The sequence below is a fragment of the Microcaecilia unicolor genome, chromosome 3 (genome assembly GCF_901765095.1).
Source record: "Microcaecilia unicolor chromosome 3, aMicUni1.1, whole genome shotgun sequence".
NCBI classification, from domain to species: Eukaryota; Metazoa; Chordata; class Amphibia; order Gymnophiona; family Siphonopidae; genus Microcaecilia; species Microcaecilia unicolor.
The window spans coordinates 240,664,929-240,691,111 of NC_044033.1; the positions used below are offsets into that span (position 1 = coordinate 240,664,929).

At 43.4% G+C, this 26,183-nt stretch overlaps 1 protein-coding gene across 1 annotated transcript; it reads left to right on the plus strand.

The window, feature by feature from the left end:
- The first annotated feature begins 187 nt into the window (after positions 1–187).
- On the plus strand, positions 188–24,883 carry LOC115464495 (zinc finger protein 25-like). Its single transcript, XM_030194863.1, has 6 exons — positions 188–278; positions 11,001–11,114; positions 11,268–11,381; positions 15,904–16,011; positions 16,864–16,971; positions 22,206–24,883. Exons 1-6 carry the CDS (start codon positions 188–190, stop codon positions 23,372–23,374), a joined length of 1,704 nt encoding a protein of 567 aa, XP_030050723.1. The 3' UTR covers positions 23,375–24,883.
- Positions 24,884–26,183: the final 1,300 nt, after the last annotated feature.

The following is a 26,183-nucleotide window of genomic DNA, read 5'->3' on the forward strand; positions in this document are numbered from 1 at the left end:
CTAATTCTTGCTCTACACCGCCCTGAGTGAAGTCCTTCAAAAATGCGGTAAATAAATCCTAATAAATCAATCAATCAATATACACACACTGAAAGAATAAAAGAGATGGTTTTTGACCAAAGAATGATAGAGAGTCACTAAGTGCAACCCATGACATTGGCCCGTAAGATCGGAGCCATTTGGGGTAATGCTTGTGACTACTGAGGCTCTCACTCACCCTGATACCCTTCATCATCATGATATGAACGTTCTCATCCACCTCAAGGGAGATTCGCTGGGTAATGGCGCTCCCTTCCATGTCTGTGTCTCATACACAACACGTCCAAAATTTCTTTAAAATTCCTCTACTTCACTTACAGGTCCGTACAATTATTTTCAGATCACTTGTTCGTCAACATTATCTATCACCAATACAAAAGAAGTTAATTGATATCCTTATGGCTATAGCTCTTAAAACAATGTTATCAGAATGGAAAGATAATTCCAAAGTTTCATTTGCTTGTTGGTGGAATACTCTTTGTATTATTTATAAATATGAAGCTAAACTTGTGAAGAAGACGAATAATATTCCTCATTTCCTTAAAGTTTGGAAACCTGTTGATCTGTATTGTAAACATAAGCTTTAATGTTTCTAAATGGATGCCTTTTAGGTATGATCAGTACACCTTTTTTATGTACCACATACTGTTGCCATTGTTTTGTTCTTTTGTATTGTTACTTATAAAACTTTAATAACATCTGAACACACACACACACACACACACACAAAAAGATGAATAAAGCAGGAGAGGGAATTGAGTTGATTCCAGATCTTAGATAAATTTCCTCCTCACCCTCTGCAGATCTGGAACTGGGTCTTGCAGAGATTTCCAGACCCCAGAGACAGAAAATTTCCGCTTTTGTTCTAAGTCTTTGCAACTCTGCAGACACTGGAGGAAAAGAAAGCAGCAGATTTTCTTCAAACTCCTTGGAACAGAGCACAGAACTCTTAATGCTGCCTCCATTCTGAGGTCATTCTGGGATTTCCCACCTGCTTAAGGTGGATATATGTAGAAAGCAGATGACAGGCAGATCAATCCTTTTGTACCTACAGTCTTGCAATTCTTGAGACCCAAATCCAAGGCTTTGTTTTTTGAGTGGGTACTTGGGGGTACTGAGTACCGGCACCTTTTCCTTTGTCTGCTAAAATTGACCCATGGTCCTCATATTTTAATGAAAGAGCCAGGGCCGTGCCTAGGGTCTCTGGCGCCCCCCTGCAGACTATCAGTTGGCGGCGGCGGCATCGCCCCCCCCCCCCCCGTGAAAATGATCGCTCACCACTTGCCACACTGACAGGAATTGTCAGCAATATTCTTAGAAACAAATTGCTATACATTGCAAAATAAGATAGTAGATGTAAATTCTCAAAGTGGACATATTCCAAACACTAAAATGAAAATAAAATGATTTTTTTTCTACCTTTGTTGTCTGGTGACTTTCTTTTTCTGATCATGCTGGCCCAGTATCTGATTCTGCTGCTATCTGTCCTCTTAACTCCGTTTCTAGCGCTTCCTTTCCATTTATTTATTTCTTTCTTTTCCTCCTTTCTTCTTCATTTCTGGTCCTCAGCTTCTGCCTATTTTCTTCATCCATGTGCAGTTTTTCTCCTCTCTTCCTTTTCCCTCATTTCATCTCCTTCATCTCTCTTCCCTCCCCTCTATGTCCAGCAATTTCTCCTCTCTCCCTGAGCCCTGCCCTCCCGTCCATGCTCCTCTGTCCCCTCCATTCATCCTTTTCCAGCAATTCCCCTCTCTCCCTGAGCCCTGCCCTCCCAATCCATGCCCATCCATGCTCCTCTGTCACCTGCCCCCTCCATTCATCCCTATCTAGCAATTCCCCTCTCTCCCTGAGCCCTGCCCTGCAATCCATATCCATCCATGCCCATCTGTCCCCTCCATTCATCCCTATCCAGCAATTCCCCTCTCTCCCTGAGCCCTGCCCTCCCAATCCATGCCCATCCATGCTCCTCTGTCCCCTGCCCCCTCCATTCATCCTTTTCCAGCAATTCCCCTCTCTCCCTGAGCCCTGCCCTCCCAATCCATGCCCATCCATGCTCCTCTGTCCCCTGCCCCCTCCATTAATCCCTATCCAGCAATTCCCCTCTCTTCCTTCCATGACCCCCCCTCACATCCATGCTCCTCTCTCTCCCATGTCCCAGCCTGGCCCGCCCTCTTCTTTCCCCCCCCTTTCGCATCCATGCCCCCCCCTTCGCATCCATGCTCTCGTTTCTCCCCTGCCCTCCCGCTCCCATTGTTCAACTGCCCACCCTCTTCTCTCCCCCCAACATCCCTTTTCTTTTTTTTTCTTTTTAAATTTACCTCCGTGGCGGTTCCGGCAGCGCAGCGTCAGGGAAGGAGGCTGCGCTCCCGACATCTAGCCTTCCCTTTGCTGTGTTCCGCCTTCTTCTGACGTCTCGTCAGAAGAAGGCGGAACACAGCAAAGGGAAGGCTAGAGACGTCGGGAGCGCCGCCTCCTTCCCTGACGCTGCGCTGCCGGAACCGCCACGGAGGTAAATTTAAAAAGAAAAAAAAAGAAAAGGGATGTTGTGGGAGGGCGAGCGAGGTGAGCATGGTGCGGCGGCGCCCCTCAGAGGGAAGCGCCCCCCCTGCCATGCTTACCTCGCTTACCTTGTTAGCATGGCCCTGGAAAGAGCTCAGGCTCTACAGACAAATTCTGCCTTGTCATAGATTCTGTAACTGCAGGGGGCCTGGCTATTGTGGGGTGGGTCCCTCAGTGATCATCCCACCCCTGAAGGGTGCCCTGGCATTTGAGTACTGGCACCTTTTTCGCTAGAAAAAATGCTCTGCCCAAATCTATCTGAAAATTGTGGATCTCTAACTGTGCAGTATTACATTTATTTCTTGTTTATTTAGGCACTTCATTATTTTGTTTTGTTTTTTTTGCAAACTGCTTCGTGATAAAATTGCAAAAAGACAGCATTTATAATGCAGTGCAGTAATTGGATGATAAATGGTCTTTCCTTCTGGATCTTACTTAACTCCTGGTTGTAAGGGGGTTAAAGCAGTGTTACCAGATCTGATGTACAATATTAGGTGGTAACCCCAATTGCATTTTGCAAAACATCATCATGCACTGTGTGGAAGTAAGTTGTTTCTCCCTTTTTTCCAGAAGACAAACAGATTCTTAGCACATAATTTGCTGAAGCTTGGGGTTAGCTAGCCCTGTATTCTGCATGAAAGCTAATTTCTAACTTATATTTTTTGAAGCTTAAAATTTTAACTCTTTACTTTCATAATTGCAAACACTGAATGTTGTGCACTGCAGTGGCAGGTGCTAAAACAGGTTAAAAAGTTGAGATGTTTTATGCAACAGAATCCCAACCAGAAGAAAATGGCACAAAACACTGAGCCTAGTCCCTTGGGTGGGGTGTTTTATCCTGAGGGATTACAGCAAAAATGAGTGAAAACTAAGGGGTTCTGGTGAACAGAAGGAGGCACTTACTATAAGAGTATCAGAGCTGCCAAGGGGTCCCTCCCGTAGCTACTCCACAGCTACAACTATGCATTTATTTATTTATTTATTTATTTGTTTGTTACAATTGTATCCCACATTTTCCCACCAGTTTGCAGGCTCAATGTGACTTACATTATACCGTAATGGCGAGTGCCATTTCTGGAAAGAAATTACAAGTAGTATTGCATTAAAGGGAAGACAGATTACAAGTAGTATTGCATTAAAGGGAAGACACATACGTGGAGGGGCATAATCGAACGAAAACATCTATCTCCATGGGCGTTTATCTCCAAGAACGGGTCCGTGAAGGGGCGGACCGAACCGTATTTTGGGAAAAAATAGACGTCCATGTTTTATTCGACAATTTGTGAGCTGGGCGTTTTTGTTTTTCAGCGATAATGGAAAATGAAAGCGCCCAGCTCAAAAACGAATAAATCCAAGGCATTTGTTCATGGGAGGGGCCAGGAGTCGTAGTGCACTGGTCCCCCTCACATGCTAGGACACCAACCGGGCACCCTAGGGGGCACTTTTACAAAAAAAAAAAAAAAAAGGTAAAAGAGCTCCCAGGTGCAAAGCACCCTTCCCTTGTGTGTTGAGCCCCCCAAATCCCCCTCAAAACCCACCACCCACAAGTCTACACCATTACTATAGCCCTAAGGGGTGAAGGGGGGCACCTACATGTGGGTACAGTGGGTTTGGGGGGCGGTGTGGAGGGCTCCCATTTACCAGCACAAGTGTAACAGGTGGAGGGGGGGATGGGCCTGAGTCTACCTGCCTGAAGTCCACTGCACCCCCTAATAACTGCTCCAGTGACCTGCATACTGCTGCCAGGGAGGTGGGTATGACATTTGAGGGTGAACATAAAAAGTTGTGAAACGGCATATTTTTGTGGTGGGAGGGGGTTTGTGACCACTGGGGGAGTCAGGGGAGGTAATCCCCGACTCCCTCCAGTGGTCATCTGGTCATTTAGGGCACTTTTTGGGGCCCTATTCGTGGAAAAACAGGGTCCAGGAAAAGTGCCCTAAATTCTCGCTAAAAACGCATATTTTTTTTCCATTATCGGCGAAAGGCGCCTATCTCTGATCGGCCGATAACCACGCCCCAGTTCCGCCTTCACCATGCCTTTGACACGCCCCCATCAACTTTGTCCGCATCCGCGACGGAGTGCAGTTGAAAACGTCCAAATTTGGCTTTCGATTATACCGCTTTATTCCTTTTTGTGAGATAAACGTTTATCTCCCGATTTGGGTCGCAATATAGGCGTTTTTCTTTTTCAATTATAAGCTGGATAGTGATGTTATATTGAAGTTCCTGAATTGTATAGTGAGTGATAACAATAGGTTAATTAGCTGTGTCAAGTTTGTATCCTGTATTAGAGATGAGGTAGTAGAGCAAGGATTGCGTGTTTTCATTCGTAGCGTTGGGAACAGTTAACTGTGAGCATTCTGATTTGTTTAGTTCATGTACAGTTTTAAGTGTCTAGTGTTTGGGATGTATCCTTATGGTATGCCTTCTTGAACAGGTTGGTTTTCAGTAGTTTGCGGAAAATTGTCAGGTCGTGCATTGTTTTTATGGCCTTTGGTAGTGCATTCCACAATTTCGCACTAATGTAGGAGAAGTTTGATGCATACGTGGATTTATATTTAAGTCCTTTGCAATTGGGGTAATGAAGATTCATGAATGTGCGTGCTGATTTTTAATAGATTTAGAATAGAAAGTTCTGCACCTTGAGTATTGCATTCAGTTCTGGTTGCTGTATCTCAAAAAAGATATAGCAGAATTAGGAAAGGTTCAAAGAAGAGCGACTACATTTATAAAGGGGATAGAACTCCTCTCGTATGAAGAAAGGCTAAATAGGTTAGGGCTCTTCAACTTGGAAAAGAGACGGATGAGGGGAGATGTGATTGAGTTCTACAAAATCCTGAGTGGTGTAGAACGAGTAGAAGTAAAGCGATTTTTTTACTCATTCCAAAAGTACACAGGCTAAGGGACACTCGAGGAAGTTACATGGAAATACTTTAAAAACAAATAGGCAGTGCCGTAGTAAGGGCGGCTGACACCCGGGGCGGGTCGCCGCTGCGCACCCCCCCCGGGTGCAGCACGGCGCCCCCCCTTTGGTGCGCACCATCGCCCCCGGAACACATTCTTACTTGAATTAGGAAGCGAGGGGCGGGTGAGAGGGCCGATCCGCCCCCGAGTGCACGTCGCTGGGAGCTGCGTCGGCTCCGCTGGTTCCCTGCTCTCTCTTCCCCCGGAACAGGAAGTAACCTGTTCCGGGGCAGAGGGAGCAGGAAACCAGCGGAGCTGACACCCCCCCAGCGGCGTGCACCCGGGGCGGACCACCCCACCGCCTCCCCCTTCCTACACCACTGCAAATAGGAGGAATTATTTTTTCACTCAACAAATAGTTAAGCTCTGAAACTCTTTGCTGGACATAAGTACATAAGTAATACCACACTGGGAAAAGACCAAGGGTCCATCGAGCCCAGCATCCTGTCCACGACAGCGGCCAATCCAGGATTTGGTAACAGCGGTTTGTATCTGGGTTTAAAAAAGGTTTTGACAAAGTCCATAGTCTGCTATTGAGACAGACATGGGAAGCAACTACTTGCCCTGGGATTTGTAGTATGGAATGTTGCTAGTCTTTGAGATTCTGCATGGAATCTTGTCATTCTTTAGGATTCCAGAATTTTGCTATTCTTTGGGGTTCTACATGGAATCTTGTCACTCTTTAGGATTCCAGAATCTTGCTATTCTTTGGGGTTCTACATGGAATGTTGCCACGATTTGGGTTTCTGCCAGGTACCTGTGACCTGCTTGGCCACTCTTTGGAAAACAGAATACTGGACTAGATGTGAGGCAGTGGACAAAGAAATTATATATATAAGAAGTGATATTAACTGTTAATTCTGGGATTTAAAAGCTTGAAGTTTGAATTCTTTTCACTCTGCCAGCAAAGTAAAGAGAAGGAATGTCATCTGGAGAATATTAGAAATCCAGCTTGTTGAGCTAGAAGGTTAGGAAAGGTCAGTGAGAAATGAAACTCTGTCCCTTGTGAATTGCCAATGCTAGCTGGCACAGCTGTAAACTATTATGAATGAATAAAGGAATGAGCCAGACATATGATTAATTGTAGTTTAAAATGCTTAGATAGAAAATACTATTTAGAGAGAGAGAGGCAATAGATTAGTATTTACAAGTTTTTGATATTTAGAATATGTCTTATAAGAAATACTGATTCTGTGTAAATTAATAAGGTTTGTGTCTGTGTAGAATATCTGTTAAATTCTGTATTACTCTTTGTCTGCTGTTTAAGACTGCAGTTGAGGAGATCAACATGTGGTTTGACTTAGCCATAGTTCTGGCTGGTTCAATGTATAAGCTGATAGGTGAAGAGGTCAGAACTAGTCAGCTCTCTTCTCCTTGATTAATTATAGCTAAGTGTAGGACTGGCCTCCTGGAAGTAATAACCTGATATGTATGCTATTAAGTAAGATTGGCTTTTGACCCCTTTAATGAATGCCAGAGTTTAGTTAGCAGTTAGTACTAGGAATATGAGAAATCAATCATAATAACATGTAAGAGACTGGAGACCAAATGTCTGGCTTAAGGGGCCCCAGGTCAGAGGTCAGTTTAGGATGTCTGGAACCTATGTAACTGATATTTCAAAAGTAATGATTGGTTGAGGCAAGGTAGCCAATCAATTTCTTAACCAATTGGGAGTAAAGGGGGCTAGGCTAGGAGGAGGGCTTAGGACCCTATTTAAGTAGGAGCAGAAGCAGTTTACGTCAGAAGGAGCTCAGAAGAAAGAGAAGGACAGAAGGAACAGACAGAAGAAGGAGAAGACAGCATAAGAAGAGAGCTGAGACAGAGAGCTGAGAGAAAGACCCAGAGAGCTGAGAAGGAGGAGAAGAGAGCTAGAACTGATGTCTTGCTTTGTTTGCTGGCAAATAAAGAAGATTTTTCTCTCATACTGGTGTGTGCTGTCTGACTCCTGAAGCATCACAAATTCATGCCTCCATTCCTGCAACAGATGGACCATTGGTCTGATCCAGTATAGCTACTCTTATGTTCTTATGCATTTGGTAGCTAGCTCTACACAGATGATGTATACTGATGCCACCTGTTCACTGTCATATCTGTTTCCCATGATAATTTTGTCCTTCAGATCTACTACTACTTACAATTCCTATAGTGCTACTAGATGTATGATCTGGCCCTGCTTCAACCACCTACAACTAGTAAGTTAAACAAATACAGAAGATCCAGAAGCTGAGACTGTTTACTATTCCAATTATTGCACTACAATAGAAATGTTATTTTTATTCAATTTCTCAAAGCGGTTTCCACATAAACATTCTCATGAAGTGTCTAAATAAACACTAACAAGTAATACATTTAGAATTACATTGTGAGATTCTTGAGTAGAGAGATTCCAAAGTTAGCAGATTCAGACTGTAGACGCAAGGGGACAACATCAATTCCTGATCTTTTCTTCCAAAGTGGGATCTGTTGCCTCTAGTTGCTATTTCTTGAGATCCACCTTATGAAGGTGGGCTAGCCCAGAGTGATGTCACCAAAGGGGAGGGGTGAGGATTTCTGCTCATGCTCATTCTTGCTCTGCTTGTTTTGTTTTGTTTTGTTTTCCAGCTCTGTCTGCAGGGCTGCAAAGAGCAGAAAAGACTTAGAATAAAAATAAGAACTTTCAGTCTTCCCATCACTGGAAACCCCTGCAAAGTCCAGCTCCAGATCTGCAGAGGAAGGGATTTATCTGAGACCTGGAATCAGCCCCCATCAGCTCCTGTCTTATATTCATGTTTCCCGGAACAGGGAAAGCTCCAGCCTGAATCCATCCCAGCAGCTGCAGAATTCAGTTGAGAAGGAAATGTCTTCCCTGGTTTCTGATCAGGTAACAAATTCTTCTCTCTCCTCTTGTACACAGGGTGCTGCACAGGTGCCAGGGAAATACCCACAAAGAGGTGGCTGATGACCCCCATAGTGGCACAGAATCTAGCAGACCAACAGTACAGCAGGGCTCACCCCACTACCTGATCAATCATAGAAATGGAAATGGGACTTGATATACCGCCTTTCTGTGGTTTTTGCAACTACATTCAAAGCGGTTTACATAGTATGTTCAGGTACTTATTTGTACCAGGGCAATGGAGGGTTAAGTGACTTGCCCAGAGTCACAAGGAGCTGCAGTGGGAATAAAACTCAGTTTCCCCCAGAATCAAAGTCCACTGCACTAACCACTAGGCTACACATTTGGGGATCTGAAAACCCACTTTCATTATCTGGATTGCGCTGGTGGAGCCCAGAAAAAGTTTGCCAAACATAGTTTAGTGGCCTGTGGCATAAATTTGCATTAAGGTGCCTCCTGCCCATGCCAGAGGGAGAACACATGGCCAGTGAGGAACAGCCCACCAACACTTAACCCCAGCTCTGGAACTCACTCCCCCTCCACATTAAGAATCAACCCACCTTGGCAGCATTCAAAAGGCACCTTAAAGCTCACCTGAGATCTTTGGCTCCTCTGCCATTTAAACCTTTCTCTCCCCCCCCCCCCCCCCCCAACGTCTTCTTCCTCTTCTCTTTCTCTCTTCCTCTCTTCTTTGATTTTTAATTTATTCTATATAAACCCCATAGATGTCTGTTTTTGACCCATTGCAATATATCAATCGCAGTGTGTATATACTGTATATAAATAAATAAATGTATGCTGCCGTCACAAACTCTCCAAATCTGCATTGCCTATCAGAAAAAAGCTTGTACAAAAACCTGTGTTTTTAACCGTTTCTTAAATTGTTGAATGCTAGTGCTTATATGTGCTTATTCGCAACTGGCCAAGCAAGGCGTTCCACGTAAGCGTTCCTGCAATTGAAAAAGCTGATGCTCGGGTAGTTGCATAATGCGCAGAAGATACCAAATGCAAATTAAAACGTTTAGTAAAATCAGATCTTACAGATCTTCTAGATGAAAACAGAGTGACAACCTGACCAAAGTACCGTGGCATTTATCATAAACCACTTGGTAAATGAGAGTTAAAACCTTATACCGTACTCCGTATTTCACAGGCAACCAATGAAGTTGTTTCATCACTCGTGTCATACGTTCAAATTTAGAGATGCCAGCAACCAATGTAGCAGCTTCATTCTGTACTATTTGTAATGCTTTAAGCCTATACTCTGGAACACCCAAGTAGAGAGAGTTTTTTTTTGTGTGTGTGAGTTGGCTGGAATTCGTTGCCAGAGAATGTGGTAAAGGTGGTTAGCTTAGCAGGGTTTAAAAAAGGTCTGGCTAGTTTCCTAAAGGAAAAGTCCATAGACTATTATTAAAATAGACTTGGGGAAATCCACTGCTTATTTCTGGGATAAGCAGCATAAAATGTTTTGTACTTTTTTGGGATCTTGCCAGATACATGTGACCTGGTTTGGCCACTGTTGGAAACAGGATGCTGGGCTTGATGGACCTTTGGTCTGTCCCAGTGTGGCAATACTTATGTACTTAAGAGTGCCTTTCCTATCCATTATTGTAGTCCGATGTCTGTGGTATAGTGTGCCCACTATACCCACCCACCCAATTTTGGGGTCAGGCCTGCTCAAAATTAGGTGTCTAGCTATGCCCCTGTCACTGACAGAGGACATATCACACAAGCATCATAATGAAACTGTGGCTAAGGGTGTCCTGTTTGCTATACTTGGCATCAGTCACATTCAAGGATGTTGCTGCTTATTTCTTGGAAGTGGAGTGGGACCTTCTGGGAGAATGGCAGAAGGAGCTGTACAAGAAGGTCATCAAGGAGATTCATGACATCCTCATGTCACGAGGTAAATATGTCTTCTTTATCATGTACCACGTGGGCACATTATAGGGAAAGGGGAAATGGGTTTTGCAGCTATATTCAGAGTGGTTTACATAGTATATACAGGGTACTTAACCCTCCATTGCCCCAGGTACAAATAAGTACCTGTATATAATATGTGAACTGCTTCAAATGTAGTTGCGAAAAACCACAGAAAGTTGGTATATCAAGTCCGGTTCCCTTTCCCTCCTATTTCTTTTTCAACTTCTGTGTAAACACATGACATGTCAGCTGTACACTGGTCATCTGTACTGTGCAATGTGTTACCCCCTTTAGATGGTAACCAGATGTCACAGAGAAGATTGACACCTGTAGTGCCTCCACCAAGGGGGGGGGGGGGGGGGGTCAGGAATAGAAATGACTGTACCAGCAAACCTCCAGTGTTTAATCTTAATGACATGACAGGCTGCAGCTCCCTCCTCTCTCCCAGCTTTGTCAGGCAAAATACACACCCAAAGATATATATATATATACACACACACACACACACACACACACACACACACACACACACACTCAAACAATGCTCCATCAGAAGAAAAAAAAACAAAAAACCAGAAAAAACTCCCCAGGGATTCTATAAATACAATTTAAATGTCATTTTCCAACTTTTTATTGACAGGTTATTCAATTGTTAATCCTGATGTTATATTCAAGATTAAAAAGGAAGATGAGAAATATTTCACTCAACCTTTTGAGTGGGAGGGTAAAGAAAATCCAAACGACTCCACCAACAGTAAGTAAATGTTTTCGATTTAAAGGGCTCTCTGCATTTTCAGGCCACAGAAAATGGGACATTCAAATCACGTTTGGAGACTTAAAAACTGTTTCCTAATTTAATATTATCTGATCTTTGATGAATCCTTTTAAACGTGCTTTTTTATAACAGGCCTTCCGATTGTAACGTCTTTATTCTCACTGAGTATTAAACAAGAGGAAGATTTCCCCCTCGTGGATCATCTTGAATCAGAGATGTCCGAACAGACTCACCCTTCTGTAACAAGTAAGTTTAAATTTCCTCCTGGACACATTTACTAAGGACAACCTGGACCATTTAGGAATTGAGCACTGGTGGGATAAGAGGTCGTCATCCTCTCTCCTCCTCCCACTGTCCGTTTACCTACTTTGAACAGAGTAAGCTGCCTGTGGAGACGGAGGAGGCACCTGGTGGATCTGGGTGTCCAAACATCCTATATAATAAAACCCACCTCTAACGTTCTGAAGCTGACTGCGTGGACACAAGCCTTGAGGCATTCGTGCTTCTGTTGACGCCTCCCACTTCCGGGTGCGTCAGCAGCGAAAGTGCCCAATCACCACACAGCAGCGTTCGGAACGTTGGAGGCGCAGTTTAAACCCTTCACGCCCCGCCCCCGAGGTCGCCGCCCCTCACCCCTCCACCCCCCCCCAGGTTGCCACCATTCCCCCCCTCCACCCACCCCCCGAGGTCGCACCAGCCACTGCTCCACCCTCCACCCCCCCAGGTCGCCGCCGCTCCCCCCCTCTGTCCGACATCAGTTCAGCGCCGCTCCCCCCCTCCGTCCGATACAAAAACAAAAAAAACAAATTGAACCTGCAAAAATGTTTTTTAAAAGGAAGCGGGGCACCGCAGGCAGCTATCGGCTGTCAGCTCTGCATCCGCTCCTCCTCTCACCTCTCACGTCGCTGCGCTCCTCCGGGTTCTACTCCAGGGGCAGTGACGTCAGAGGTGAGAGGAGGAGCGGATGCAGAGCTGACAGCTGATGGCTGCCTGCGGTGCCTCTCTTCCTTTTTAAAAGCATTTTTGCAGGTTCAATTTGTTTTTTTTTGTTTTTATATGGGATGGAGGGGGGGAGCAGCGGCAACCTCAGGGGGGGGGGGGGGTGGGGGGGGGAGCAGTGGCTGCGGCGACCTTGGAGGGGGGGTGGAGGGGAGGAGTGGTGGCACCCTGGGGGGTGGTGAAGGGGTGAGCGGCTGCGACCTCGGGGGGGGGGGGGGGGGTGGCGTGGCGGCAAGGGCGGAAGGGGTGGGGCCTGAGACAACGGAGGGGGAAGGGGTCCTGAGGCCAGAGAGGAGGGGGTCCAGAGACCTGAGGGAGGAGGGGAGAGGGGTCCTGAGACCAGAGATGGAGGAGGAAGGGGGGGGTCCTGAGACCTGAGAGGGGGGGAGGGGACCAGAGAGGGGGGGAGGGGTCCTGCGACCACAGAGAGGGAGGGGGAGGGGGTCCTGCGACCACACAGAGTGAAGGGGGGGGAGGTATCTCTGGCACACACACAGTGTCTCTCTCACTCTCATACACTGTTTACCACACACTCTATGTCTCACACTGTACCACATTCGCTCTCTGTGTGTCACACAGTCACTCTCAAACACTCTCTCGATCTCATACACTCTCGCTCTCACAGAGAGTCTGCATCACACACATACTCTCTCACACTCTGTCTCACACAAACACACTCTCACAATCACTGTGGCTCACATACGCACTCGCACACACTCTCATTCTCACACACACACTCTCTCACAGACACACTCGCACCCACACTCTCTCTCTGTCACACACACACATTCACTCTCTCTCTCTCACACAGTCACTCTCACACACACTCTCTCAAACATACACATCCCGAGGAAAACCTTGCTAGCGCCCGTTTCATTTGTGTCAGAAACGGGCCTTTTTTACTAGTTTTAAATTATAAATGGAAAAACAAGGCACAGGTATGTCTGTCTGGCATTATTCTTGTTAAAATGGCCACACAGACATCCCTGCAGAAGAGAGGAATAGCCTAGTGGTTAGTGCAGTGGACTGTAAACCAAGGGACCCAGATCTTCCCTGTACATCTTTATGTTCATGTATGAACAACGCGAAGTTTACAAGCTTTGTGATGTTCTTAATAGAATCTAGAGTTGGTTAGTTTAGCGTAGTTGATTATTATATCTAACTCACCTCACCTTGGGTTGATCTTTATGTTCAGCTCACCATTCTTTGTTGTTGGTTCCCTCACAGGTTTGCATATAATGTTTTCATCAGCTCTTATATTTGCAAAAAAAAAAATACAATTCTCTCCAGCAGGAGCGTAGCAAGCCTTGCGCACGCCCTATTCGACACGCTCCAAAATGCTGCTGATGCGCCCCCGCCCTGCCCACTTTGAAATGGAAGCCATTTTTGTGGTCCAGCTCCCCTTGTGTCCTGTGCGACCGCACCTCCCGCATATAGCTTGTTGCGGCCCTGCTCTCCAGGAACAGAAAAACACCTACTGTACCTGAATGTACACTCTTCAATAGCTTTCAAGGTGTCTTATATCTTTAGGTACGGTAAGTATTTTTCTGCTCCTGGAGGAAGCCCCAGAAAAAAAAAATTAATAGTTACCCTGAGATTTGAATAAGTTCCTCATATGCGTCTGTGGTGCTAAGATTTCCTCTTTCCTCAGATCCTTGAGATTCAGTCCCGATTCTCTTTTGCTTAAATCTGATTAAAATATCAGGCTTGACGTTATAAAATCCTGTTATAGAAAAAAAGTCCACTGCACTAACCAGTAAGCCACACCTGGGATCTGCTTCTTGCTTTGCTCAGAATGGCCAAATACTTGCAGCTGACACAGCCTGGTTTTCCTTTCCTATTTCACGTTTAGGGGGGAGGAAGAGGGACTGCAACCAATTGGACATTAAGGAGGGGTCATACCTTAATTCTTCTGGTGATCAGCTGCTCCATTAGACTACCTTGTTGTAATTTGGACATGACTGAAACAGGTCTCGATAAAAACGCCCTTCTTTTGAGACATAGACATTTCTTCCCATTGGAAAATCACTGTTGCACGTCCCACCCAGCCTGCAACATGGCCCCTTGCTATTGGGACAAAGAGCAGCGTGAAATGTCCAAATTCTGGGTTTCCATATTTTATACCTAGGGACCATGTGGTACTTAGCGCATGCTAATGTTTGTTATCGCATGCTAAGCTTTAGTAAAAGGGTCCCATAGGAGCTCATTTTTGAAAGAGAAGGACGTCCATCTTCCGACATAAATCGGAAGATGGACGTCCTCACAGAAACATCCAAATCGGTATAATCGAAAGCCGATTTAGGACGTCTCCAACTGCAATCCGTCGCAAGGACGTCCAAAGTTCAAGGGGGCGTATCGGAGGCATAGCGAAGGCGGGACTTGGGCATACCTAACACTTGGACGTCCTTGACCCATAATCGAAAAAAACAAGGACGTCCCTGACGAACACTTGGACGTTTCACCTGGTCGTGTTTTTCTTACGACTAAGGCACAAAAAGGTGCCCAAAATGACCAGATGACCATCGGAGGGAATCAGGGATGACCTCCCTTTACTCCCCCAGTGGTCACTAACCCCCTCCCACCCTCGAAAAACATCTTTAAAAATATGTCATGCCAGCCTCAGATGTCATTCTCAGGTCCATGACAACACATGCAGGCCCCTGGAGCAGTTTTAGAGGGTACTGCAGTGCACATTGGGCAGGCGGACCGAGGCCCATCCCCCCTACCTGTGACATTTGTGGAGTATAACCAGAAAAGAAGAAGGAGGTCCAATACTTCCACAAACGAACCAAGGATATCAAAACACACAAAGGTGGAAGAACTTTATTTGGGTGGTCTTACTACCGTGTCTTCAGGACTGGTCTTTTTGGATCTGGTGTTCTTCCACCTTTGTGTGTTTTGATACATTTGTGGAGGAAACAGCGAGCCCTCCAAAACCCACCACAAACCCTCTGTACCCACATCTAGGTGCCCCCCTTCACCCGTAAGGGCTGTGGTAGTGGTGTACGGTTGGGGGTAGTGGGTTTTGGGGGCTCAGCAATTTATGAAGTCCACTGCAGTGCCCCCTAGGGTGCCCAGTTGGTGTCCTGGCATATCAGGGGGACCAGTGCACTACAAATGCTGGCTCCTTCCACGACCAAATGGTTTGCATTTGATGTTTCTGACATGAACGTCTTTGGTTTCGAAAATCGGCTAAAATCAGAAACGTCCATGTCTAGGATGTCCAAATCTAGGGACAGCGAAATTTAAGGATTTGGACGTCCCTGACGGTATTTTCAAAAAGAAAGATGGACATCCATCTTTTTCGAAAATACGGATTTACCCGCCCCTAGATTTCGCCGTTTTGTAAGGACTTCCAAATCGCAACTTGGGCGTCCCTTTCGAAAATGCCCCTCATAGTGACTTAGCAGCTTTCCAGTTGTTGATGTCCCAGCAAAATCTGATTTCTGATCTACAGCAACTAGATGAAAAACAACCTGTGCCAAAACAAAACAAAAACTCCTGATGACAGAAATTTCCATTATGTTTACGCAGTAGCAGTATCCACCCCAGAGCTGTTTGTAGCTCTCGAGGAAAGGAGCTGTCTATCATAGTATTAAAATGAACCTGGAATTGCTAGAATATATTTCTGATGATGATCAGTACAGCAGCACCCCTCTTAGCTCTGTTCTGATGGCAGTGCCTATGAAAGCAGCAAAATTCTGAGCACTTATACAGGCTCTTTGGTAACTTGCTTTAAAGATATTGCACTGTCTTTTTTCTATAACAGGCTTCTGCAATGTCAAGCCTGATGTTTTAATCAGATTTAAGCAAGAGGGAATCGGGACTGAACCTCAGGGATCGGAGGAAAGAGGAAATCTGACCACCGCAGGCACATGTGAGGAACTGCATGAAGCATGTGATGTAGAGTAAATTAAAGCTAGTAATGAGGTGATACAAACCTTTCTTACATGAAAACTGACTCCTCTGGACCAGGCACAGTGAGAATGAGGTATTATAATCATGGCCCCTGTTTCTAAGCTTTGCTTTCTGAATAATGTGTTTGTTTGTTTGTTCTATTTCCATTATTTCTTCTTTTCTTCTTTCATTATCTGATCTGCCTTTTTTTTTTGCCTTTCATTTATTCTTTCTCTTATTTTCACATCTGTTCCCCGTGGCGCTCTCTCTCTCTCTCTCTCTCTCTTCCTTTCTTTTTTTTCAACACTACTGTCATTTTTAATAACTTTTTTTTTAATCTCTCACTGCTTGTTACCTCTCTAAGATGCTGAACCTTCTCCCACCCAGCAAGTTGTGGGTTTTGTTCTTTGAGAGCCACAAAGTGCTGCTAGATAGAGAGAGGCAGGCAGGATGGATTTACTGGAAGAAGCTGGAGGAAAGGAGGAAAACCCACCTCCAGCAGAGATCAGCAGGAAGAATGAGGAAGGAGTAGGAGGTGGGAGTGAGGCAGAATGGCTCAACATGATATTAGGATAGATGGATGCAGAAAGGAATAGAAGAAGGGGAAAGCAAAGTGACCCCTCTTCTTCAATGGAAGCAAGGGATAGAAGCAGTTAGACCCCCAGAGGAAGCAGCAGGAGGGGAAAAGTAAAGTGACCACTGGTCTCACCATATTAGGAGAGAGGAAGGTTCAGTAACCCACCTACTGGCAGTTGCAGGGGGGAGGAAGACAGGAAAACTCACATTGGTGGCATCTTTAAAACATAAAGTAATTTTTCTACTGTTCTTACAGGCAGGCAAATTTACACTGCTGAGGCCACAATAGAGATCCTGAAAACGGAAGAGGATCCCGTCAGTGACCAGCTGGAAGGTGGAGAGGACGATATGGATACCAGGAGTAGTAAGCCAAGAATTAGTTTATAATAAAATCCTTACTTTGTGCTGTGGAGAATTTCTGCATTTTCACTAGAAGCTGACCACATCAGTTTAGCTTTGGCAATGAAACCAGCCTGAAATTTGTGTTTGGCTGTATTTCAGTTTCAGCCAAAAAGGCCGGTGCTGCAAAGCCCCCACTCCCTTTCCCCAGCCAGAAAGATCCCCCTCCCAAATCCAGCCATCAGCGGCAGTCCCTCTCCTGAGCCTACCGTGTTGTTGGTGGCTAGTGATAGCAGAACACCGGCTCCTGCACCAAAATGGCTGCCGGGACCTCCAGTGGCAGTCATTTTGAGATTGGAGCTCATACAGGTGGAAAAAATGAGGTCATGGCAGCCATTGTGATACAGGAACTGATGTGGGCAGGAGCAAGTGGGGACTAGTCTTTTGTCCCGCCCCTAAGCCAGCAACGATGCAGTAGGCCTGGGAGAGGAGCTGCAGCCGACAACTAGTTCTGAGAGGGGGGGGGGGGGGGGGGGGGTTCTGGTCGGAGGAGGGAGGGGCGAGGCTATTTTCATTTTTGGATTTGGTTTTGACAGAAACAGAGCAGCCAATTTTGACCACAAGATTCAATTTCGGTCAGGCTCCAATTTTCACATAGATGGTAAATGCTATTGGTGATTTTCAGATACATTTTTATTTCTTTATAATTAGTATTCAGTTTTCATAAGCTACCAGGTATGAGCTTAGGGTCTCCAGCAGGGTGGTCAGAGTTTTTAGTCTATGAATATACTCAGAGTTAAGGGAATCACTGCTGAGACTGGAGTGAGGATGAGATGTCAAGAGACAGTAGATGAGATCAGGATTGTCTGTTTCTGCCTGTTCATGTGTCAATGCCCATTTGCACCTGTCTACAAAAAACACCTTTTCCCGTTATGTGGCATTCTCTCTGTCTCTGCCTCTCTCTCTGAGCTTTTATTGTTAACTACGATATATCATATGGAATAAAATACATTTAAAAAAAATAAGTAAGGAGCCTTAGCCAGGCAAATGTCTTTAAAAGACTTCTGTTTGGGATATTGAGCCACATAAGTACATAAGTAATGCCATACTAGGAAAAGACCAAAGGTCCATCGAGCCCAGCATCCTGTCCCTGACAGCGGCCAATCCAGGTCAAGGGCACCTGGCAAGCTACCCAAATGTACAAACATTTTATACTTGTTATTCCTGAAATTGTTGGTTTTATACATGTTATTCCTGAAATTGTGGATTTTTCCCAAATCCATTTAGTAGCGGTCTATGGACTTGTCCTTTAGGAAACCGTCCAATCCCTTTTAAAACTCTGCCAAGCTAACCGCCTTCACTACGTTCTCCGGCAACGAAGCTATATATGTTTTACTCAGGCGCTGCCAGTGATGAGGTTGTTACTTTTTAAAAGTACCTGGCTTCAAAAGTAGTGAAGAAGTAGAAAGCCTTATCCAAAATAAAACTCAAGTAAAGGTAATAACGTACAGCTCTTAATTACTGCAAAAAAATAAAAAAAGTACTCTTTACAAGTTGGACCACTGAATCTAGTATGTTTACAAGCAAACTTCCAGGGGGGCACACGAGATCCTTCCTAGAAAAACAAAACAACACACTGAACATTGCAGTGGGCAGAACAACATTAATACACCTATTGGAAAACAAAACAAGCTGGATTAGTACAGATCAGTCCTGCACAGACACTTAATGCTAGCAGAATACCCAGTGTTTATCATACATGAACAGAGGAAGCCCCTAGATAAGTATTGCCACACTGGGACAGACCAAAGGTCCATCAAGCCCAGCATCCTGTTTCCAACAGTGCCCAATCCAGGTCACAAATACCTGGCAAGATCCCAAAAAAGTACAATACATTTTATACTGCTTATCCCAGAAATAGTGAATTTTCCCCAAGTCCATTTAATAATGGTCTATGGATTTTTCTTTTAGGAAGCCGGGCAAACCTTTTTTTAAACCCCGCTAAGTTAACCGCCTTTAAAACATTCTCTTGCAACAAATTCCAGAGTTTAATTACACGTTGAGTGAAGAAACATTCTTTCCAATTCATTTTAAATTTACTACTTTGTAGCTTCATTGCGTTCCCCCTGGTCCTAGTGTTTTTGGAAAGAGTAAACAAATGATTCACGTCTGCCTGTTCCACTCCACTCATTATTTTATAGACCTCTATCATATCTCTCCTCAGCTGTCTTTTCTCCAAGCTGAAGAGCCCTAGCTGCTTCAGCCTGATTCCTCATAAGGAAGTCGTCCCATCCCCTTTATCATTTTCATCGCTCTTCTCTGCACCTTTTCTAATTCCACTATTGTCTTTTTTGAGATGCAGTGACCAGAATTGAATATAATATTTGAGAATAAGTAACCACAAACTAAACATAGAAATATGTAGACAAAAATTAAACTGAACTCCTCAAGAAGCCATACTCTGCATACAGTGCAAAACCAAAGAAACACAAACAATGACATGTCTCTTTGTACCATGCAAAATACAGACAGCAGATGTAAATTTCAAAAACTTACATATTCCAATTGCTACATTAAAAATTAACAAATAAAACAAAAACAGGAAATAAGATGATACATTTTTATTGGACTAACATTACATTTTTTTTTTTTTTTTTTTTTTAATTTATATTTATTAAGATTTTCCATTATATTACAAGACAATCTTCTTGTTCAGGTAAAGTATCTAGTAATTTACAAAATTGTAAAATAATAATAAAACAGGAAAAAAAAAAAAAAAAAGTGAAGGTTAAGCTTCACCAAGGAAAAATTATACTCAAGTCTATAATTATGATCCAAGATTTCAGGAAAATAATGGAGACAAATAGGAAATTATCAATAGAAATTATACAAAAGCTGTTAAGTAGAGCACAATTATATTTAACGCTTTTCCATTTTCACTGAGGTTATAAGCGAGGACACATGAAACGGCTCTGTAAATACATATTTTTTCTCCCTAAGCCTTACTATGCACTTGCAGGGGTATCTTAAAAAGAAGGTACCCCCCAAGTGCAAAATCTCAGGCCTAAGGAGCAAGAATTGTTTCCTTCGTCGTCGAGTCTCCTTAGAGACATCAGGAAAAAGTAAAACTTTTAAACCCAAAAGGGTTTATCTTTATTACGGAAAAACAAACGAAAGATCCAGTTCTTATCTGGTAATAATGCCACCGTGGCCACTAATGTAGCCGCAGTTGCCAATTCGGTATCAGAAGTCTCAAGTAAAAGAGAGACATCAATCGGAGCTTCGGGTAAAGAGGTTCCTTTCCCAGGAATATAATACACCATAGACATTGGTGGCAGATTCTGTTCAGGAATTGATAAATTTTCACGCATATAGCGTTCAGCATATCTATAGGAGTTACATTTTGAAGTCGAGGAAAATTAATAAATCTGAGATTATGATTTTGGTATAATTATCAAAAGTTTCCATTTGTCTCTAAGGCTTGTCAAGTCTTTCACCATAATAGGTTGTAAAGTTTCAAGTTTCACAAGTCTCTGATCCAAGTTGGTAATTTCCCATTTAAATCTTTAATCTGTTGCTCTTGTATCCCTAAGTTACTTTCCAAAGATTTTACTTTAGGGTGAAGATCATTAATCTGCTTAAGGAAAACTTGTCCCAGATTGGAAACCAAATCCCACAAAGCTTCAAGTGTCACATCTTTAGGTTTAATCATAAATTCTTTAGGTAATTCAAACCTTACAGGCTGGTTTGTGTCTTCGCTTTGTCCCTCCGCTTCTCTCCCCTCGGTTTGCAGCGTTTCCACAGGCAAACTGATCTCCAATCCTACCTCCGTAGTAAAGGAGGCTTCGATTCGGCGTTCTTCTGGGCCCCTAACCTCTATGGGAGTAGACCCTGTCGAATCCAGGAGGAAGGAACTGGCGCCAATCGGCTGGGGAGGAGGAGTGCGTCCAACGGGGCTTAGAGTCACTTCAAGTCCAGAGAGCGCCAAATTCTCCGTTTCGCCGGCGCGTACATCTGGTATCAAACCTCCTACACGATGGGCTCCTTGCGATCTCAAGTATCGGTCCAACGGACCAGGTAAGGAGGGTGTTAGCGGGGAAGCCCTGCCCGCTATTCGTCCTCTCCGTTTCGGCATGTTTAGGAGCTTGAGTCGCTGCGACCTATCAGCTTGCGGCCATCTTGGATCTGAAGTCCTAACATTACATTTTTTGACGAGTTTTTGTAGGTGAAAACCTTCTTCCTTAAGTCAGGACAAGCATACTATGACAGCAGTATACTGCTCCAACCTGAAGAATTAGGTTTTGGTCTCTGAAAGTTAGTCAGAAAATGTATATAATTCAATATAAAGGTGTCGCCTTATTTTTTTTTCTTTTCTTTGTATTTATTAACTTTTAAAGTGGCCTAATACAGCTACCACATTACTTCATCCTAAATTAAAATGAAAAATGTTTTTTCTGTATTTGCTGCCTGGCCATTTAATTTTTCTAACTGTGGTTCTGCTTCCCTGTCTATTTTTTAACTCTTTCCAGGGTCTCATCTGTCTTCTTCACCTCTTCCACTGCAACCAACTCCAACACTGATCTGTTCCAGCTCTGTCAGTGCTGTGGGTGCTTGAGCACCCTCAATACTGAGCAAACCCTTTGACTGTTCATTGGGGGGTAATTTCTGTTGGGTTAGCAGCCCCAGTCATTTTGAAAAGTTGACTCCTATGTCCCCACCTATCCAGTCTTGCCCAGTTTCTCGTGGAGGATGGAAGGGGAGAGGGAGCAGGCCCCACACACAGTGAAAGTGCGGTTCAGACTGGGGAGGCAGCTGAGCCTGACAGCAACAAAATAATAGCCAATCAACTACTATTCTGGGCAGGTGTAGAGGGCGGGGACTAGGGTTTCCAGGTGATATCAGACCCTGGCTTGCATCTGATTGGGCCTGAACTTCCAGTCCCAGCTCCTCTGTTTTTGGGATTGGAAATTCCCAGTCAGCTGCAAGCCATGTCCAACGCTGCTTGGGAAAGCCTGTAGAGGGGAAGAAGCAGAGTTATGGAAAATACTTAAAAAGAAACTACTTTCCAAATGTATACTTTGTTAGTAAATATAAAAGTACAGCTTAAATGTAACTTGTTACAAGTAAACAGCATTGCAAAAAAAAAAAAAAAAAAAGTAACTTACTACAAGTAAAGGTTCTGCCAATTATACTTGGGTAATACTACCCACCTCTGGAAGCTGTATAATTTATATACATGCTCTCATTTTTATACCATAGGTGATGGGTTTCAGAACAAGAGTAAGAGAATGAGAGAGTGCGATGGGCAGCAGAGAGAGGAGTGGAAACACAAAGACAGCCCAGATCCTTCAGCTGATTGCCTGGAAGGTACTAGTAGAGTAATACCTCCTAGCATGAACGAAAGTGCCCCAAAAGGAGAGAGACCTAATGTATGTATTGAACAAGAGAGGACTTCCACCCATTGCACAAATCTCAAGCAAAATCTGATAATCGGTGGAGAGACACTTTTTCAGAGCACTGTATTTGAAAAAAGGTTCATTGGGAAGTCAAATGTGACAGGGCAAAAAAAAATTCACAGAGAAGACAAGCCATTCCATTGTACTGAATATGGAAAATATACATATTGTGTACATGATAAAAACTTTAGTCAGATATTGGAACTGAGAAGACATGAATTGATCAACACAAGAAAGAAACATGTACATAAAATGAACCTCAATGGTGCAAAGCTATTCAAATGTTCAGTATGTGATAAAAGTTTCAGTCGAAACAGTAATCTTAGAATACATGAAAGAATCCACACTGGAGGGGAACTATATAAATGTCCTGAATGTGATAAAAGCTTCACTCGAAAAAATCATCTTAGCATTCACGAAAGAATCCACACTGGAGAGAAACCTTTTAAATGTTCTGAATGTGATAAAAGGTTCAATCAAAAAAGTCACCTTAGAACTCACGAAAAAATCCACACTGGAGAGAAATTTTTTAAATGTTCTGAATGTGGTAAATGCTTCACTGTAAAAAATCATCTCAGAATTCATGAAAAAATTCACACTGGAGAGAAACCTTTTAGATGTTCTGAATGTACCAAAAGCTTCAATCAAAAAAATCATCTTAGAGTTCATGAGAGAATACACACTGGAGAGAAACCTTTTAAATGTTCTGAATGTGATAAAAGCTTCACTCGAAAACATGATCTTAGAATACATGAAAGAATTCACACTGGAGAAAAACCTTTTAAATGTTCTGAATGTGATAAAGGCTTCAATCAAAAAAATCACCTCAGAAGTCATGAAAGAATCCACACCGGAGAGAAACCTTTTAAATGCTCGGAATGTGATAAAAGCTTCAATCAAAAAACTCCGCTCAGGACTCATGAAAGAATCCACACTGGAGAGAAACCGTTTAAATGTTCTGAAATATTCTGAATGTGATTAAAGCTTTCCATCAAAAATGTACACTTAGTTCATAACAGAATCCACATTGGAGATAAATCATATCAATGTTCTGAATGTGATAAAAGCTTCAATCAGAAAAATATCCTCAGAAGTCATGAAAGCATCCACATTAAGAAAAACCAAATGCAAATTCATTAGTATAGTGAGAAATACAACCAAAGTGGACACATAAAAGGTTTAAATTAGTCTCTCCTTAATCATAAGATGAGCGATTGATAATTACTGCCCAGGGCAGTGTATTAGAAACAAGATGATTCACAGCAAGCATAGAACAAGCTGGTACAACAGACTTCTGTAGATTCTACAAGAAAGAGTTTTTGAAAGAGGTTCTCATCTTGTAGCTGGATGCAGAGGTCTGATGATGGAAAGTTTCTATCCAGAAAGGCATAATAAAGTGACATGTCTCATCCATTGGAAACTTTATAAATATTACAACATTGCTAGAGAATGAAGAGGTTATCAGCACCTGGCTTATCCCCATTCCAACTGCTAAAAAAGCTGGATGTAAAGAAACTGGACATGGTGGTACAAAAGAAAAAAAAAACATCAGAATGGCATTGTTCAGTGAGTCTGAAGCAATTGCTCTGAATTGCGTGGAGAGAAAATCCTCAAGTACCAAGAAAATGTGGCAGAAAGATACAGAAGTATATTCTTGTCCCCTAGTCTGAATGGAATTTTCCCACACACCTAGATAGGTTAACTATACAAGTTACATTTAGGCCTGCATGTTAATTACAATTAACTGTGCAATTAATGCATTCCAATTTTAAAATTAATCATGTTGCAGCGTCTCTGTCTCCTCCAAACATCTCTTCTGCTCTCTTCCACTCCCAACCACTCTGTTCGGCATGATCCAGCATCTTTCCCCCTGCCCACAATTCAACATCATCCCCCCTCCCTGCAGCAGCGTTGCACATGTACTGCCTGTGGCCTGGTTTGAAGCTTTCTGTCTGATGGCTCAATTTGCCTCCTCTGACATCATGTCCTGTTTCTGCGTGGGCTGGAAGGGTCAAAAGGAAAGCTTCAGAACAGACTACAAACAGAGTATGTGCAACACTGCCATTGCTGGGGACCAATAGAACACCACGTTTAAGGTGGCCCAGCGGTAGGGGGGAAGGGAGTGGGGATTGAGAGTAGGGGCAGATGCTAACCCCGGTGGGGGAGGGGAGTGAACTGTAGACCTGTGAGCAGAATTGGAGGATCCACCAGTGGAATTTATGACCATAAGCTCCAGAAACCACAAGAAGAGCTGGGTGCTGTTCACCATCAAGTTTATGTCGCTGCATATGAGCATGGAGTGGAGGGAGGGAAGAGAAAGAGAGAAAATGGACCTGGGGAAAGAGGAGAGGGAGGGAAGGAAGAGAAAGGGAGAGATGCTGGATCTGCGAGTGGGAAGAAGGGCAATTATCAATCCTTTAGGAAAGGGAATGAGGATTGGAATTTGATATACCGCCTTTCTGTGTTACAATCAAAGCAGTTTACATATTATATACAGGTACTTATTTTGTATCTGGGGCAGTGGAGGGTTAAGTGACTTGCCCAGTGTTCCAAGGAGCTGCAGTGGTAAATAAATAAATAAAATACCTTTAATTGTATAATTAATCTCAATTAAATATTTTAATTGAAATGAAGCTACATTGTATGAACTGGAGAAGGAAGCTCCATATAGCATGATGCAAGTATTTAAGCTTTGTGTTAGCAGTAAATTTGAGAGACTGGTTTAGGAGTGAGGTTTTTTACTGTCATGGTATGTGCAAAATTAACCCATCAGGACGCTTTGCCCCCAAGAGAAACAGTTTAAATATTCTGAATGTGATAAATAAAATTTTGGATTGACAATTGAGAGATGCTACAGTAGCCAGAGCAAGTTATTGGGGTGTTAAATATTTGCAGGTGCCATTATTGGGAGATATTATAAGTTGTATAGGTTGGGGTAGGTAGGCCAGGGAATGGATGGGGCCCAAAGAACTTGCAATGAACAAGGGGAATGAATTTGATTGAGCAAATTTAATTAAGTTAAGGCATCGACTCATTTTCCAAAGGCCAGTATACTCTTGGATCGCCTGCCACCTTTTCGATCCGTAACAGCTTCAATTGAACATTATTTTATTGCTAATATAGAAACTTTTTTTCAAAATCGTTTCAATATACGATTAAGATTTAAAGCAACTTAGCTTTTCATTTTCCTTGTTTCGCATCTCGCTGCATCAGGGTTTATTCATTTAATTTATTTATTACATTTGTATCCCACATTTTCCCACCTATTTGCAGGCTCAGTGTGGCTTACAATACATTATGAATTATGGAAATACAGTTTGTTACATTGCTATTATGGGTTACATTGTGAAGAGTTATGGAAGACAAAGTTAAGTCAATCATCTTTGGGGCGTAGAGACTATGGGATGTGACATAGGGGGAATGATAGGGTGATCGAATAATATAGCAAGAGAGCGTTAGGGTATTGCAATTTTATCTGTGGGTAGATTTTTGAGTGGGAGAGAATATGGGGAAAGAGAGTTTAGAAGAGAATGTCTTGATACATTTTGTTGGTGTGCATGGAATTCATGTGTTTTGATCCTTGCCGTAAGTTTTTTCAAAGAGATAGGTCTTCAATTGTTTACAGAAGTCGGTTAATTCATAGATCGTTTTCAGGTTGCGTGGTAGTGTATTCCATAGTTGCGTGCTCATGTAGGAGAAGGTTGATGCATGTAGTACTTTGTACTTTATGCCTTTGCACTTAGGGAAGTGGAGGTTGAGGAAAGTTTGGAATGATCCTTTG